Raw genomic sequence first — 15,908 nt, forward strand, 5'->3', positions numbered from 1 at the left:
CTCACTCTACTAGACAATGAACACAGCCCTGAGAAGCTGAAGTCTGTCGGGGGCATGCTCAGTGGGGGAGCCAGGGCTTCCAAGAACCTGCTCTAGGATGGAAGGCATGGGCTTGGGATTGAATTGTGCCTTTTCCTCAGACAAAACTGATAAGTTGAAGTCTTACATACCTCAGAATATGACCTGATATGGAGATGAGATCTTTACAAAGGTAATCAAGTTACAATGAGGTCACTAGAGTGGGCGGTCGTGTCCTTCTGAAAAGGGGAAAGGGGGAGACAGGCACACACAGAGAACACCATGTGAAGATGAAGGCAGAGATGGGGCTGATGCATCTACAAGCCAAGGACTGCCGGCCGATGACTAGAAGCTGGGGGAGGCATGGGGCAGATCCGCCCTCACAGCCTTGCCAAGGAGCCAACCCCTGCATACACCTTGACCCCACACTTCTAGCCTCCTGAGCTGTGAGACAACACATTTCTGTTGTTTAAGCCACTTGGATTGTGTTTATAGAAGCCCTAAGAAACAAATACAAGGTAAAATCAGACAGCAAACAGATTCCCCATTTAAGAAGGGTGACAAGCCCTGGGAAATATGCAGTATGACACAGACCTGACCGAATTCCTTTCCAGAAGTTCACAGTCTCGTGGCTCCACCCGATAAGGTCACCTCTGATGCAGTTTTAAGTTATGTCTGTGAAAAAGGGGCTTAGCTTTACAGTAGAACAGGCCAAGGCTCCTCTGTGAACAGGGACGCTTGGCTTTTCAATACCGTTTTTCTGTGTGTCTGTAGTGGGAGAGGGAGGCTTGGGCATGTGTAAGAACTTACTAGAAATGACTAAAAACTCCTTGGAAAAAAATACCTTGGCAGAGATGTCAATTATCGACCTTCCTGAGAGCTGTTCTCTCAACAGGCCAGAAATTCAAGCTCCTGTCTGAGCAGGATGTGTCTGGTTCCTCGGGATTCGCCTGGTGTGTGCATTTCTTTGGCTGATGACTGCCATCGTGAATAACTGCTACGTAAAGAATCAATTTAATCTCTCACAGAGCCAGCCATTTTGAACTGGCTGCTTTGATTCTCTTTTTAAGGAATGTCCGGTGCTTCCCTATTACAATGGAAAACATAATTGGGAACAAATCTTTCATAAAACGAAACACACCCCCACAGAGTAAACTCTGGAGGCCTCGATCGGGTGTGAGAGGCGTATCTCAAGATTTGTGACAAAGATCTTTCAAGCCCATTTCCTATCCCTCAACCTCCACCCATATCACTCACAGCACCAAAAATTGGCATTTACAAAGACATTCTAGAAGCCTTAGCATTTTATTAGCAAAGGGAAATCCCAACGTTCTTGGCCTCGTTTCTCATGCTGACAGCTCATTTTTCCATGTGGAAACCACGTACTTACTAGTTGCTGCAAATATTTAAAGAGGTAAAGAAGTCACTTTCAAACTGTAGTCATAAAAGATATAAATAATGATGATTTAAAACTCTGTGCTCATTTTATAAGCATAAAAGTCAAGTATGTCCATTTTTAAAACAAGAACGAAATAGTTATAGCGTTCTTATTAAAAGACTCAGAGCCATGCCATGGGCACTCTCCTGGGCTCTTTAAGTATCAGAATGTCAAGGGCAGAATTTTAAGACAGTCACCTGCTGTGCTAATGGCCGGCTCCATGCATTACCCTCCCCTTGTCTCCCAACCATCCTTCCACATCCCACCCATTCTCTACATGGACGAAACCCCCCCAACAAAGTCTCCCATTTCCAGTGAATCGCCCTTCTCTGAAAATCCACAGCGCTGACTATCCAGACCCCACAATTCAGCAACTGGTTTACATCACCCTGAAGGGCCCTTTAGTATCTACATTCGACACGATCTGTACTTTGCCTCAGTTATTTCTTGCATGTAATTTTTCCCCTCCCACCTCAGTTTCTGAGCTTCTTCAAGACAAGAACCGCACTTCACATTTCTCACTAGTATCCAGCCCAAGTGCAAGGATGCCCACAATAAAGGGGAACTGGCAAGTGCCATCCCCGGGCGAAGGACAAGTGTTCGGCCTCTGTGGGTTATCTGCAGACTCCCAAATATGTTCAGGGATTAAAGCAACTAGACAGTGACCTTCTCTAGCCTCAGTCCACAGGATCAGGTTCATCCCCGTTACCCTCACATAAACCTGCCCTCGATGTGGCGGTGGCGGCCGGGTCAACTGTTCCAGAAAGGACGCTGGGATTCTATCTCTAGCTGCACGACGGTCCTGGAAGAGCAGAGAGAGCTTAAGCCCACCCACGGGGCTCCTCGGGGCCACGCTCGTCCTGCCTGTCTCCTGGGCTTTGCTCCCAGTGGCCACGAGCCGGTGAGGCCACAGCCCACCCAGGCCCAGGCGGCTGCAACGCGATCACGACAGCGGGTCACCTGCCTTCTTTCTGAAAGCACGAACATGATCTGCCGGGCTTCTTCCTACCCCCCAGAAACAAAGAACGCTTTCTTCCAGCTTCTCCCTTCAGCCTCACACGAAGGCAGGCAGGAAAACTGGACGGGTGATGCCTGATGGTTTAGGTTGATTCTTTCAGAGAGACCACTCGGTTTGGGTAAAGAAGATAATCGTTTGGCTCATTTAACTGAATATAAACAGTTTAAAATTTATTTTTCTTGTAATAACTGATTACACGGATGCACATATACATATACAAAAATATTCAAACCAAAAGGCGCACACTGAAAAAAGCAAGCCTCCTTCCCGAATCCACTCCCAGTTTCCCGGATCCTCAGAGGCAGACTGTTTTCAGATTACTCCACCCTCCAGGCCCTATATACTTTTCTGATCCCACTTTTTACCATGGGTTTCTGATTAAGAGAAAGAAAGAAATACTGACCAAGCATCTCCTGACTGCCAGGTCCTAAGATGTGTGTTTTACAACAGACATGAGCACATTTACCCTTCACAACTGTGCAATGCTAATATTTTCTCCGCTTTTCAGGGGAGGAAGCTGAGGTTCAGGAAAGGTAAGAGACTTGCCCAGGGCCACACACCTAGGTCCAAAGTCACTTTTTTTTCAAACTACTGCCTGGATTGTCGTGTTTCATAAAATCCAATCTCCAGCCAAATTTTCTCTTTCAGGAAACCTGGGCTCTGGAAATGGGCTACTTTGGCACAAAACTGGTTGGTTTTATAACTTAGAACTCCAAGAAGCCAGACACGTTCCTGTGCCTCCCTAGGTCTCAGTTTCTTCATCTGTAAAGTGAGCTGAACAAGAATATCTACCACATAAGTTTGTGGCAAGATGGAATGATTTCATGTAAAGAGCCTGGCAGAGCACCTGACACGCAATAAATGTTCTGTAATGGTTAGTTACTATTGTCACGTGGCTCAGGAACCAACTGGGGTTCGAAATAGTTTTCTTTTCTTTTTTTTATCCCCTCCATTTTGCTGTACAATATTGTGGCTCTGAGAAGCAATTTGGGATGAATTTGGGAAGTCATTTGATATTTTCTGGCCCCATTATACCAATTTCCTTTACTCCCTCCCCAAACCTTGCTCCAAACATTTCCTCTCTTAGCATGGACTGCCAAATGCACAACCTTTCTGCTGCCAAATCCCAGAAGCTTTTAGTAGTATTATTACTGTGATTTTATGTTATCGTGGAACCATTTCCATTTTTATTTAAAAACTAGAATCCATCAACACCCTCCCTGTTGCCTCAGTTTTTTTGAAACCAAAAGTTTATGTGCCTATCATTCCCCTGCCCCTGTTCATGTATCATGGCACTCGATGCTGATTAAATTTTGCTAAAATACTCTCAGCTTGTATAAATGGAAGCCACCCAAATTCCCTTGGAATGGAAAAGACATATGTTAACCTGGTCACACATTTCTCAAACCCATATCCCCTCACTGGGCAACATTTTCCATTTAACTGCCTTTTCCTTCTTAGCAGAAAGCCAAATGAGATTCGTAGGCTCCAGTATCATATGGCCAGCAGATGAGGGGGGCGAAGGGAGTTTCTCAGGGCAGTGGCAGGGGGAAGGGACTAAGGAAGTCAGATGACCAAGGCTCTCACCGGCCAGAGGCTGGGTGGATGACTCTGTCCAAGTCACTTCATATTCTGAGTATCGGTTAGCTTACCTGAAGAATGAGAAGATGAGACCAACTTTTCCCTGAAAAACCTTTCTAGCTCTAACTTCCTTTAAGCAAGATAAGATTCTGCAATCATCCCACAAGCATGTTCTCTGGTCTGGGTCTTATCAGGGCAGTAAGTTAATGTCATGATGTAACCTCAGGAGATAAGCTTCAGCCAGAAGGAGGGTGCGTGCATGCGTGTGCGTGTGCGTGTGCGTGCGTGTGTGTGTGTGTGTGCCATAAAAGACGCAGCCTCTACTTACTGCAAAAACGTAGCTGTGCCAAGTTGTCAAATAATTCATGGCAAAGCAATAAAATCCAGGGTCACCTTTAATTACCTAATGTTAAAAGAAGAAGGTGTATCTGGAATTCCATCAAATACCCTTCCATGAATTTCTTCCATTCAACAATTCTGCTCGAAGCATCTGGAATGCAGCTAATACAAGAGTGGAATTTCAGCAGGGTCCATGAGGTGACCTTTTGTTAAAACAGCATTGTGTATAATCCTGCCGCTATGCCATTTCTCTCCATTTTCTCCTCTGGGAGGCTGTGTTTCATAACTCTGACATCACAGCTGGTTCATCCAATCCAAAGTCTTTTATGATGATTAACAAATGAGTAAGAAGCCCACAAATTCAGGAGGAGTAAAGGCAAAGGCAGCAATAAATAGTTTTTACCACAAAAGCCTTAACAGGAAGTGAAGAAGTGTTTCCTAAGGCTAAACGTGAACCATGCTGAGACGTAGTTCTTCAACCACTCTCATAAGACTAGCTTCCTCTAAAAGGCAGATTTAGGGGACTTGAGAAATGCTGAGGTTTTTACTGATTCCTTTCTTTTAGATGTATAATTTCACTGTTCCTTTCTCTACAAGGCACATTCCCCAGGAATTTTTAAATGTCACTTTTGAAAGCTATGCATATAAACAGCAAGAAGCCCAGAGCTCGCCATTCACCAAAAGCCACCCTGGGCTGGGGCCCAGATTAGCCAGCGGTGGCTGGCTGACCCGGAGCCTTATCAGGTTGAGGGGGAGGACGCTTCTGCACCTTGGGGAGCCCGGCTGGAGCAGCCAGGTGGCGGCGAGTCACCGCGTACTTACGTCGCTCTTCCTGAACTTCGCTTTCAAGCTCTTCATGTTCAGTCCATTCAGCCTTCCAAAGCTCTAGAGGACACTGTTCAGCACCTAAGCAGAGGAAGAAAGAAAGAAAGAAATTAAGTACAGAGGTTTCCAAATAAACAGCACACACACTCCCTCTTGATGGGATTAACACTCTGGGCCACCAGCAGAAGGCTGGGGTTGAGTTGGAAAGTGATCAGAGCTAAGAGCTAAGATGGGGTAAAGAGCAGATTTCCACTCAGGATACCTGGAACCTTCTGACATTTCCAAGTCAACCAAGTACTTCAATTTTACCCCAACTTCCAAACATTAAAAGAAGAACAAGTTTAAGTAACCACTCAATTGTCATTGTAGACAGTATAGTGTCTGTATGCTGAACTAACTCCTCTACACATCCTCCAGGTGACAACGACACCACCCACCTCCTTTGGAGGGTCCCCACAGAGAAGTATGGTAAGGAAACACTTCATACTCCAGATGCCATGCATTCCCTATTTATTTTTCTCAGTGTGGTTTTCCCCTCTAAATGCACAGGGCAGTGAGCAAAAAATGCCAGGAACAACAAAACCTCCCTCAGCAAATACCTCATTCCTCGGGAGGCCACTCTAAACAACGAGAAAGATTCCCCAGGTCCTTGCGGGGCCCAGCCATTCCCAGTTGGACTATTTAGCCAAGTCCCCCAAATCTACTTTTTAGAGGAAGCTAGTCCAACTGAAAAGTCTTAAGAAATCACCTTCTTTAGGAGGGGTCTGTGGTCCCCAGGAAAGTAAATATAATTTTCTTAAGTATGTATGTGTTTTTTTAGGGAAGAGAGTTCCTAGTTTTCATCTGACTCTGCAAGGGGGTTGTCAGTTAAGACAACTGATGGAGTCCAAGCCCCTTGTTTTCCAGAAGCGGAGCTTCAGAGAAGTTAGGGAAGTTGCGCAGCCGCAAAGTCTGCTTATGCTGGAATTCAGGACCGGACCCCAAAGTCAGAGAGTTCAATGCTTTTCCCACGGCCCTCTACCTTTAAAACTAAAACGGAAAAGCAGGATCCTGCGCTAAAATACTGTAGGAATTGATCACTTTCATCCTTAAACATGAAAAAGGTACAAAATGTGGAACCTTTGCATTTAGGTCAAAAAGGCAAGGAAACCTATGGGTAAGTTCCCATCGTATGTGATCATAAGCACTCTATAAATGTAACTTCAAGTCTCAAGTGACAGCTGGTGAGAAACGGTCAACGTCAACATACTATCCACCTGAGAACTAAGAAACAGCGGTCAAACGTTTACTACAGCTGACCAGTATTTTTCTAAAGCCTTTCGAGGTTGTCTCTTGCTGCTCCACCATCCCTATCATTCTGGACTAAACTGATCTGTGACGGGGGGGGGGGGGGGGGGGGGGGGGAATACAAGCAACTAAATGGCTGCCATCCCTCCTCGTGTCCGACTCCCTGCCTCCAGAAGTCCAGCAACTCGGTGGCTTCTAATGTGTTGACTTTCATCTCTGCTGCTGCCATTAAGCAGGGTCCTTGGATGAACGGTATGAAAATCCAGTCATCATAAAGCACTTCAACGACTTTAATCGGAAGGTCACACCGTTACTACAGCCACCCTGTGGTCCCTTTGAATCTATCCAGCTTGGTGGGTAGAAGTGATAAAATGCATGTTGCCTTGGAAACTGTACACACTGTAATCACATCTTGGTAACTGCCAAGTATTTAACCACAGAGAAGGTTGGGCTGGTATCTGAACAGCAAAGTGCAAATTCTGGGCCAGTGTTTCTCAAAGTTGGCCCCTAATTAATCTGAATCAGAAGGACCTGGGGACAATTTGCTGAATGCAAAACCCTACTCCACATCCCATGGAAATTGAATCTCAGGGAGCAGGGCCCAGGAATCTACTTGGTTCAATCTTTTGCACACTGACGTTTGAGAACCTAGGACTGAGGTAGATAAACAGGGAATACAGAAGTCCAAGTTGCACTGATTTATAAACAGCCTTTTTTCAAGCCAAAACAAACCATCTTCTGATGAATCCAAGTGGAAGTGATGATAACCAGATATTCCCAAATTGCCATTGACTAATGGTCCTCCACCAATGGTAACTAGAAAATGAAAATCACCCTTCGAGTTCTATTCCTTCCACCCTCTGGGGAAAGTGTTAATAATCAAGGAAAGAGGCCAAATCCATGCAGCAGGAAGGAGAGAACAGAAGCCAAGGCGTGGATAACCCATAAACTGTGTAGCCCACCAAGGCAGAACCACCCCGAGCATTCCTTCAGTCATGGCGGGGAAGACTTCTGTTTGAGGTCATGGTGGGCTTTCATAGGTGTTGTACTAGTTTTGTGTGTGTGTGTTTATCTTTGGCGGTTTTTTTAAGCATGCCAGCGAGAAGTATGCAAACTCATTTGAAGAAGACTAAATAAACAAAGCAACTAATTCCAAAAGTTCCCAGGGGAAGGGATTACTTGAGAAATGGATGTCTTCCCGGAACCTGGGCTCTGGGTATGTGATAGCTGGGTGGTAGATGGACAGAGCTCCAGAATGATAGAGGAGGGGGTCAAGGGTAAACAAGTTCTGGACACCCACAGGAGAGCAACTACAAACACAAGAATGGTAGCGGGGGGTAATTAAAGTTAGTAATAGGTCACTGCTTTCCTGGTATTTGTAAAAGAACCTAACACATGGAAGCCACAGCTAATGGGAAGGAACCTGCCCCTGAAATGATGCTGGGCTCCCTCTGCCTCAGCATCTCCTCTTCCACAAGAGAACTCATGAAGTAAAGCAGGGACTTACTGGCCTTCCTTGGGTCAGCTGGAGTCACAGCTCCAATTCCCAAAGCCCAGCCTCCAAAGCCCAAACTGGGCTCCAGGCCATCCTGAGTAAAGTGACATCCATTAACTTAGCAAGTCTGCGCTAACAGCAGTCCCTGGAAATGTCACTTAATCAAGATGCTTCATTCAAAAGAGCTGCAGTGAGGCTGAATGAACTGCACAGCAGCCTAATCTGGAGAGCACAAGAAGAGAATGGGAAAAGTGGTTTCAACCAAGTTTTTCCACTGCAAGCAAAATCAGGCACATCTACCCACTGAGCAGGACTATCAGGCAGCTTACGTCCTGCTCGGGCCAGAATAAGTCACTGAAACCTGGCTTCCATCACTGGCTGTCAGTCCTCACGCGACACTGAGTCTGTCCGTGTTTGAGTCGATCAGGATGTAACAGTGCAGAGATGCACAGCCTGGTTACCTTCTCATCTGAAAGACCGGGGCCAGCAAACAGGGTTTAATTATTAACGCATTTTCCTTCTAAAAATAATGTTGCTCTCAGTCGAAGTTTCACATGAGCTACCCTTATCTGATATAATTCTAGCCTGAATAAAAAGCCTTGCTATAAGCTTATGGAGCTTCATTATGAACCAATAAGTTAGACTTCTTTGAGTATTAAAGATAACATAATGAATAGAGTTTCCTTTGGGGGTGATGAAATGTTCTAAATCTATTGTCATGATAAATTCACAACCTGTGACCACACGGAAACCATTCAACTGTACACTTCAGGTAGGTGAACTGAATAGAGTGTGAGTTATATCTCAACGAAGCTGCTGTTTAAAAAAAAAATAGCTCCAATCTTTAGAGTTAGGAAACTTGCAGGTTAGAAACCTCTGACTGATTGAAAAAGAACTTAGAAGGAACAAAGATTAATAAGTAATATCCTTCACACTAAAATGTGGTTGCTTCTAGTATTTCTTTATTTAGCTATTTCTAATTTCACAACCCAGCCGACTGAAGTGGTCAGGAAAAGTGTTCCTCTCCTGTATCTTCAGACTACTTCGCCCTCCCACACCCACACCCACGAATGACCCAGGGATTACTTTGTAAGGCAAAGCTGCCAATTATGTCAGCAATGAGGGTTCTCTTGGAGCCGCAGCCAGGTATGCTGATTCTGTAATCAGGGGTGAGGCTCCGAAATCTGTAATTTTTGTTTTAACTCCTTGGGTGATTTGGAAGCTCAGCTAGATTGGGGGAACCACACAATGATACCATACCTATAATTGAAACTTCCGTTAAAAAATCATCTAGAGACATTGCACAAGTAGATATAATAGATCATTATCTTCAAGCATTGACTTTGCTTGAACATTTCACAATATTGGGGGGCGGGGAGTTGGGAGGATGGGAAAATGGGAGGGGAGCCCTGCACACTGTAAATTCTAGGAGGGCCACTAGCTGACTACCCATGGCCACTAGGGAACAGTACTAACTAGCAAAGGCAAATGGTAGCTAAGCATTTTCCTGAATCACAAGAATCCATTAACATCCAAGACCCCATATGACAGGATTCAAGAGCAGTGAATTCCCTGTAATCACGCATCAGGGGAGTAGAGGAAATAACGTCAGGCTTCAGGTTTTTTTCTTCCGAGTTATAAAGAACATCAGACTTAAAATCCAAAGCACTAAAGAAGGCATTGAACAAATGCAAGGAACTAAAATTAAAGCACTTCTCTTAGTGAGCATCTACCTTTCTCCCTTAAGTACTTGACTGTTTCCTCAGATTAAATAATCTCTCTGCAACAAAGATGGAATTTTAACCAAAAGCTGTACAAACACTCAGTTCTCTCAATCTGGAAAAACAAATACATTCTGCAAAAGGTCCCTCCAGACCAGCCTTCCCAGTGAAGATGTCCCTGACAGCACAGCACTTCGGGCCATCCGACCTCCTCCCATGGGTAGAAGCCGCTTCCAGACTCTGCCTCTGGGATAGGGCTGTGCCTCTGGCTATATCACTGCTTTGGGCATAAAGAACAGGAGTGGGAAGCAGAGGCCAGTGACTGCTGCTCCCCCCACCCACCCAATTTACTTTATTCACAGCACAGTTGTTCTTTTTTTATTAAAATTTTTTTTTACTTATTGGTGGAAGAGATCATATGAGTTTCAAGCGTACACCTCTATGATACATGATCTGCACATTGCTTTGTGTACCCACCACCCGAAGTCAAATCACCTTCCGTCGACATGTATTTGGCCCCTCCACCCTCCACCACCCCACTCCCTCCCTCTGGTCACCACCACACTGCTGTCCGTATCTGTGAGTTTCAGTTTTATACCCCACACATAAGTGAAACCATATGGTTCTGAGCCTTTTCTGACTGGCTTATTTCACTTAGCATAATATTATATAACCCATGTCATTGCAAATGGCAGTACTTCATCTCTTCTTATGGCTGAGTAGTATCCCACAGTATAGATATATGAAAAAAAATGTAAACACATACAGACATTTAGGTTATGTGAACTCTGGGCAGGTACTGTGGAGGATGTGAGTAGAGACCAAGGGTATGAGGAAAAAATGATACGAAACTCCCTAATAATTAGCTGTCAATACAGAAATTCGAAGAGTAGGAATCTTTGAGGGCTGGGAAAAATCAGAGAAGTCTCCATAATAGGGGCAGGGGTCCAACTAGCCTTAAAGGAAAGGTAGGATTTGGTCAAACTAAGGAGGAAGGGCATCTCGTCAGTCCACTCCCACAAGAGGGAACATGCCTTTCTTAGATTTTCCAGGCAAGGGTCAGGCACCTGTCCAGGCTTGTTAAGCTGTCCTAGAAGCTTCTCTCATGAGGTTGGGTAGAGGTGGTGGGAATCATTGCACAGTTCTCTCTGAAGAAAGATCTTACCCCCATCTGCACACTCTGGTCCTTTTGGACCCTGGATATGAGCGGGGGGATTCAGGAGTCCTGCCACCAGGTTTCAGCAAATGTGAAAAGGTGCATCCCGCACTGTTTGCTTACTCTGGAATGGTGGATTTTCAAGGTAGGATTTTCACTTTGCTTATACTAGGGTGCTGGCCATTGGCACACAATCAATAAATGTTTCATGCATGAGTGTATAAGACAAAGAGTGGGTTGGGACCCAGGATAGCCTTTAGACTTCACCTTTGAGATCAGCAAGACTGTCTTTGGTCCCAAGTGCACTGGGTTAGCTGCACTGGGAGCTGAGTCAACACAACATACTGATTAGGTTTCACCATGTACATATGAAAGCACTAAAGAAGCTAGAGCTAAGTAAATGAAAGCCCAACTCATTTGGCCTATGAAGTCTTGCCAGGTTGCGCCTCCTCTTTCCTCCTGCCTGTCCTCTGGCCCCCCTCTCATTGCTTCATTCCCCATGCATCACTCACCTCCCCCGCTGAGCTGAGCCAAGGGAGCTGACCATTTTGAATAAGGGAAAGTGAGAGTCAACAGTGAGCAAGTACCATCAAACAGAAACTCTGGGTGATCAAACGGTACAAACCTCCAGTTATAAAACAAATAAGTCATGGGATGTCATGTACAGCATGGCAACTATAGTTAATAACACTGTATTGCATATTTGAAAGTTGCTGTGAGAGTAGAACTTAAAAGTTCTCACCACAAGAAAAAAAAATTCTGTAACTATGTGAGGTAATGGATGTTACCTAGACTTGCAGTGGCGATCATTTTGCAATATATACAAATATCGAATCATTGTGCTATACACCTGAAACTGACATAATGTTATATATCAATTGTACCTCAATTTTTAAAAAGTACCTAGCAACTGAAACTGACTGTAGAATTTTTTTATACTAAGGACTAATCAGAAAAGTCAGAGATGTTATCCAGAGGCAAAGAATTCACTTAATAAATTTTAAAGAGAAAGTGGGACACAAAACAAAGCTGCTCTATGAGTACATCTTAGGAGGATCATTTACTCAGCAAATCAGATACACAGGAATAAATGTACAAACAAACAAACCCTACTGAGCATTAATCATGGGTTGGGTGTTTTCATATACAGTATGTCATCATTTTTATGAATTTACTAAGGAGCGGGTGTGTTGAAGATTGTCCAGATGATAAAGGGAAAAGTTAAGGGAGGGATAAAAGATATAAGCAGTAGCTTCATTTGGGCAGTGAATCCTTTCTAAAACACTCTAATATTTCTTTTCTTTTTCTTTTTTTTTGGGGGGGGAAAGAAATGACCACATTCTTGTTAAGCCACAAATGTAATTCAGATATTGCATCATAATAATCATGCAGTAAAACTCTCATGAGAACATCAATCTTCCTTCCTATATTCACAACCTGCCTTTATCCAGGGATGACATTTCTCTTGAGAAAAAAAACACATCATTCTTTAAAAAATAAGACCTGCCATCAACCAGAACCAATCTGGTCCGTGAAGCAGTCAGAGCCACCAGTGCTATTGAAAAATCAGCCTAGGCTCTGGCAGCGTTACTATCTGATCTGTCAAATGTGCTGCTCACATGCCCCAATAAGCCTACCAGAGCAGAGCCCTAAGGTTACCTCCTGCCCTAACTCCATCCAACAAAGCATGGGATTAATCAAACAAGCTACCTCTGGAATACAAAAATCATCCTAGGACTAAAGAATGTCATATGATTAGCCCTCATTTTGAGGTTATTTTAAAGATGATCTCTAAAAGGTTCTTTCTGTTTCCAAATCTTTTGATGTTTACGTCAATAGCACCATCTAACCACTGTGTTCATCCCTGCAGAAAAAAAGCTGCCCTGCAGATACCTACCTACTAATCAACCCCAAATGGCAAGGCGCATGTGCTGTGTGCCTCAACTTCTTCCTTCCAAGTCCATTCCTTGGGCCTCACCTATCTTGAAACCGAAGAGAACCAATGAATTTTAAAAATACAGGTCCAATCTTGAAACATTACTGGTGAAAATACGAAACGTGGAAAGCAAAAAGTCATGGTGGAAAGCTTATTAGCAATTTCCTATGAAGTTAAATAGGAACTCACCATGTAACCCAGCAAGTCCACACCAAGAGAAATAAAAACATATGTCCATACAAAGATTTGTACATGAATGTTTAGAGCGGCAGTATTCATAACTGCAAAAAAAGTGACAAATACTGAAATACCTATCAACTAGATAAACAAAATGTGGCATTTCCAGACAGTGGAATGCTATCCAGCACCAAAAAGGAAGGAAATACCAATAGATACTGCAACAAGCATGAAGCTCAAAACCACTGTGCTAAGGGAAGGTCAGACACAAACGACCACAGATTGAGCGGTTCCATTTGTGTGACACGCCAGGACAGGCAGATGCAGAGGCAGGAAGCAGCTTAGTGGCCGTCAGGGGCTGCGAATGGTAGCAGAGGGACTGCAAGTGGGAGCACGGGATCTTTCGGGGGGTGAGGGAATTGTTTTAAAACTAGATCGTGGGGATGATTACACAACTCTGTCGATGTCCTAAAAATTATTAAACTGTATACTAAAATTGGTGAATTGTCTGGAATGTAAATCACACCTCAAGGAAGCTGTTTTTCAAAAGATCAAATACAAAAAGAGAAAAGGTCACATGTAAAGTTTTTAGGTAGTGAAAAGCATCTTTAGAGTGAGACAGAAGACTCCTTTTATGATTACATTTAGCTCTTGTTTTTACTCTAGAAAGACTGAATTGCCAAACATTTGCTTACTGCGTATTTCATCGGCTCTTTGACTGGGTTTTACAATGGGGATTACTTGGACTCTCCACATTCTGGAATGCTGGCAGTGTCATTTGCAATGATCACAATGGTTCTGTTTGGCCTGCTGAATCTCTTTACCTAATCATCCAGTGTCTCAACTACTTTTCAGAATAAAAGATAAATAAGTTACTAAAACGGATTCTGTGAACTCTGATGCCCTAGGAACAGGAGGAAGGGAGTGGATGGAGGACACGAAAATTCTTTCTGCTGCCCCAATTACCTCCCATATCTGGAAATCATTCAAATACCGTGCATGCAAAAAGCGTGTGTCTCACTTTCAGTCCAACAGAAGCGATGCCTGCTCACTGGAAGGCAGGCCTCTTCATTTCCGTGAGCACTTATAATGTTTGGTTTGACCCTCAGCGCCCGGCCTTCTTCTGATAACTGCACTTCCCTCCTTTCAGAAAACTGTCCCTCCTACCCCCCATCCCCACTCCAACCAGGTTACATTCTGACTGTAGCTGTTCCCCGAGAGATGGGAATGTATCCTCAGCAAAGCTATTCAGAGACTCTCCTGGGATTTTTAGAGTTAGGGGAGGGAAGAAAAGGAAGGGAGAGGAGAGGGGAATGGAATGGGGCAAGGGAGAAGGGGCAGGGGGCGGGAAAGGGGGAAGAGGAAGGAAAAGAAAGACCTTCCTCTCTGGTGGAGAAACTGAGAAATACGGGCCTGGCAGCTGCCCAAACCCTGTGCAGAGAGCTGGTTTAGAGAGGGAGCCAGGGAGGCCCCAAACTGCAGGGGCCCCAAGCTCTGCTATAGTCACACCCGTTTAGCACAGGATCTGGGGTCACGTAAGTAAAGGCACTAGCCTAAGCTAGTTCAAGTTGGGTTTCTGTCACTTGCAACCTGACTACTGATAAAATCCTTCGCCACCTTCTCACGGATTCAGACTTGCTCAGGCTGTCATCTCAGCTACCACAGGAGCCCAGAACTCAGTAGCACAGTTGCAGCCTGCATTTGTCTGCTCAGTGCATCTCTAAACTCAGTAGCTAAATTCACGTCTTGAACCTACAAAAGTGAAATATACACTCTCTGGAGTCTACCTGGGAAGAGGAGAACAGGATGACCCACAGTACCCCTTTGAACCTGCAGGTATTTGTTTGAGTGTTAGCAGCTCCTTGATCTTTCTGCCCTTGCCCTCCCCCCAACCTCCAAAGCACTCCATTCACAATTCACCTCTATCACCCCAGTCACTGCAGAAGACCTGGCCGGCCAGCCCTCTCGGGTCTTCTGAGCTATTCCCATTCTGAGAGCACACACTGCTCTCTTCGCCACTCCTATAGGAACCAGTTGACAATGAAAACAATTGCAATTCTGGAAATGAGCAGCGTTAGACTACTGTAGAACTCTCACAAAATAAACAGCCACTGTAACAGCTGGGTCCACGAGGGACTCTGGGTGGACCTTCCCGCCTCTGCTCCCCAGGGAACTTGGCTCCACAGAGCTGGGGGAGACTAAGCAGCTGCTTGGGAGGTGAGGCTCAGGATGAATAAGGGAAACCCTCTGGATAGGAGGGAACAAAGAGAGTGGGGTGGGGGCGGAGTGCTGGGGCTCAGCTGGAACAGGAGGCCTCAAGGCCCAAGGATAAGCCTCCAGGCAGTTAATCCTTGAATAGCCCTGAAGATATGATATGCAAACACGCTGTCACTCACCCAGACTTACTCTAAACAAGACACCTGGAAGAGAAGCCTAACACAGTGGCTCAAACAACAAGGCATCACTCCCCAGAGGCTATGCCAGCCTGGATCTGCCACTCTGTTGCCCTGGCAGTACAAATGGAAAGCCCTGCAGATCTTTTTCCATTAGAAGTCCCAGGCTGCTCCACACTCATGCTATATGGGGGGCCCAGAGCCTCCTGCCCAGTGAAGACAAACCCCTGTTAACTGAACTGGATGCCCTGGACCACTTTCTGTGTTTAGGAATCAGAAGCAAATAGCATTAACATGAAGGATGGAGAATGTTTCATTCACAGTAATAAAGATTTAACATGCTCCTCCCATTCCCCACATGCATCCACACATACCTGGCACCTGATGCTAGGAGGGTTTACAGAATAAAAATAGCATAGCTACTCAAGAACTGGCAATTTAAGAGGAAAAATAAGAAAACTACACTGTTTTAATTACTCATGTGCTCTGAATATTAACTATGGGCCATGCAGAAATGTGCACCA

General features: G+C 44.7%; 1 protein-coding gene across 6 annotated transcripts in view; it reads right to left on the minus strand.

Moving 5' to 3' along the window:
• RAI14 (retinoic acid induced 14) overlaps window positions 1–15,908 on the minus strand; it is a 124,938-nt gene that overhangs the window by 100,304 nt on the left and 8,726 nt on the right. For 4 of the 6 annotated variants that reach the window (XM_087815312.1, XM_087815310.1, XM_016224431.2 and 1 more), the window contains exon 2: window positions 5,217–5,300. In XM_087815312.1, the coding sequence (XP_087671438.1) occupies window positions 5,217–5,252 (36 nt within the window). In that variant the 5' untranslated portion in view covers window positions 5,253–5,300. Of the gene's footprint in view, window positions 1–5,216; window positions 5,654–8,330; window positions 9,044–15,908 lie in introns of those variants that run through there. The other 2 variants (XM_016224425.2, XM_087815311.1) reach the window with 2 other exon arrangements.

Source organism: Miniopterus natalensis, chromosome 3, assembly GCF_054644295.1.
Source record: "Miniopterus natalensis isolate mMinNat1 chromosome 3, mMinNat1.hap1, whole genome shotgun sequence".
NCBI lineage: Eukaryota > Metazoa > Chordata > Mammalia > Chiroptera > Miniopteridae > Miniopterus > Miniopterus natalensis.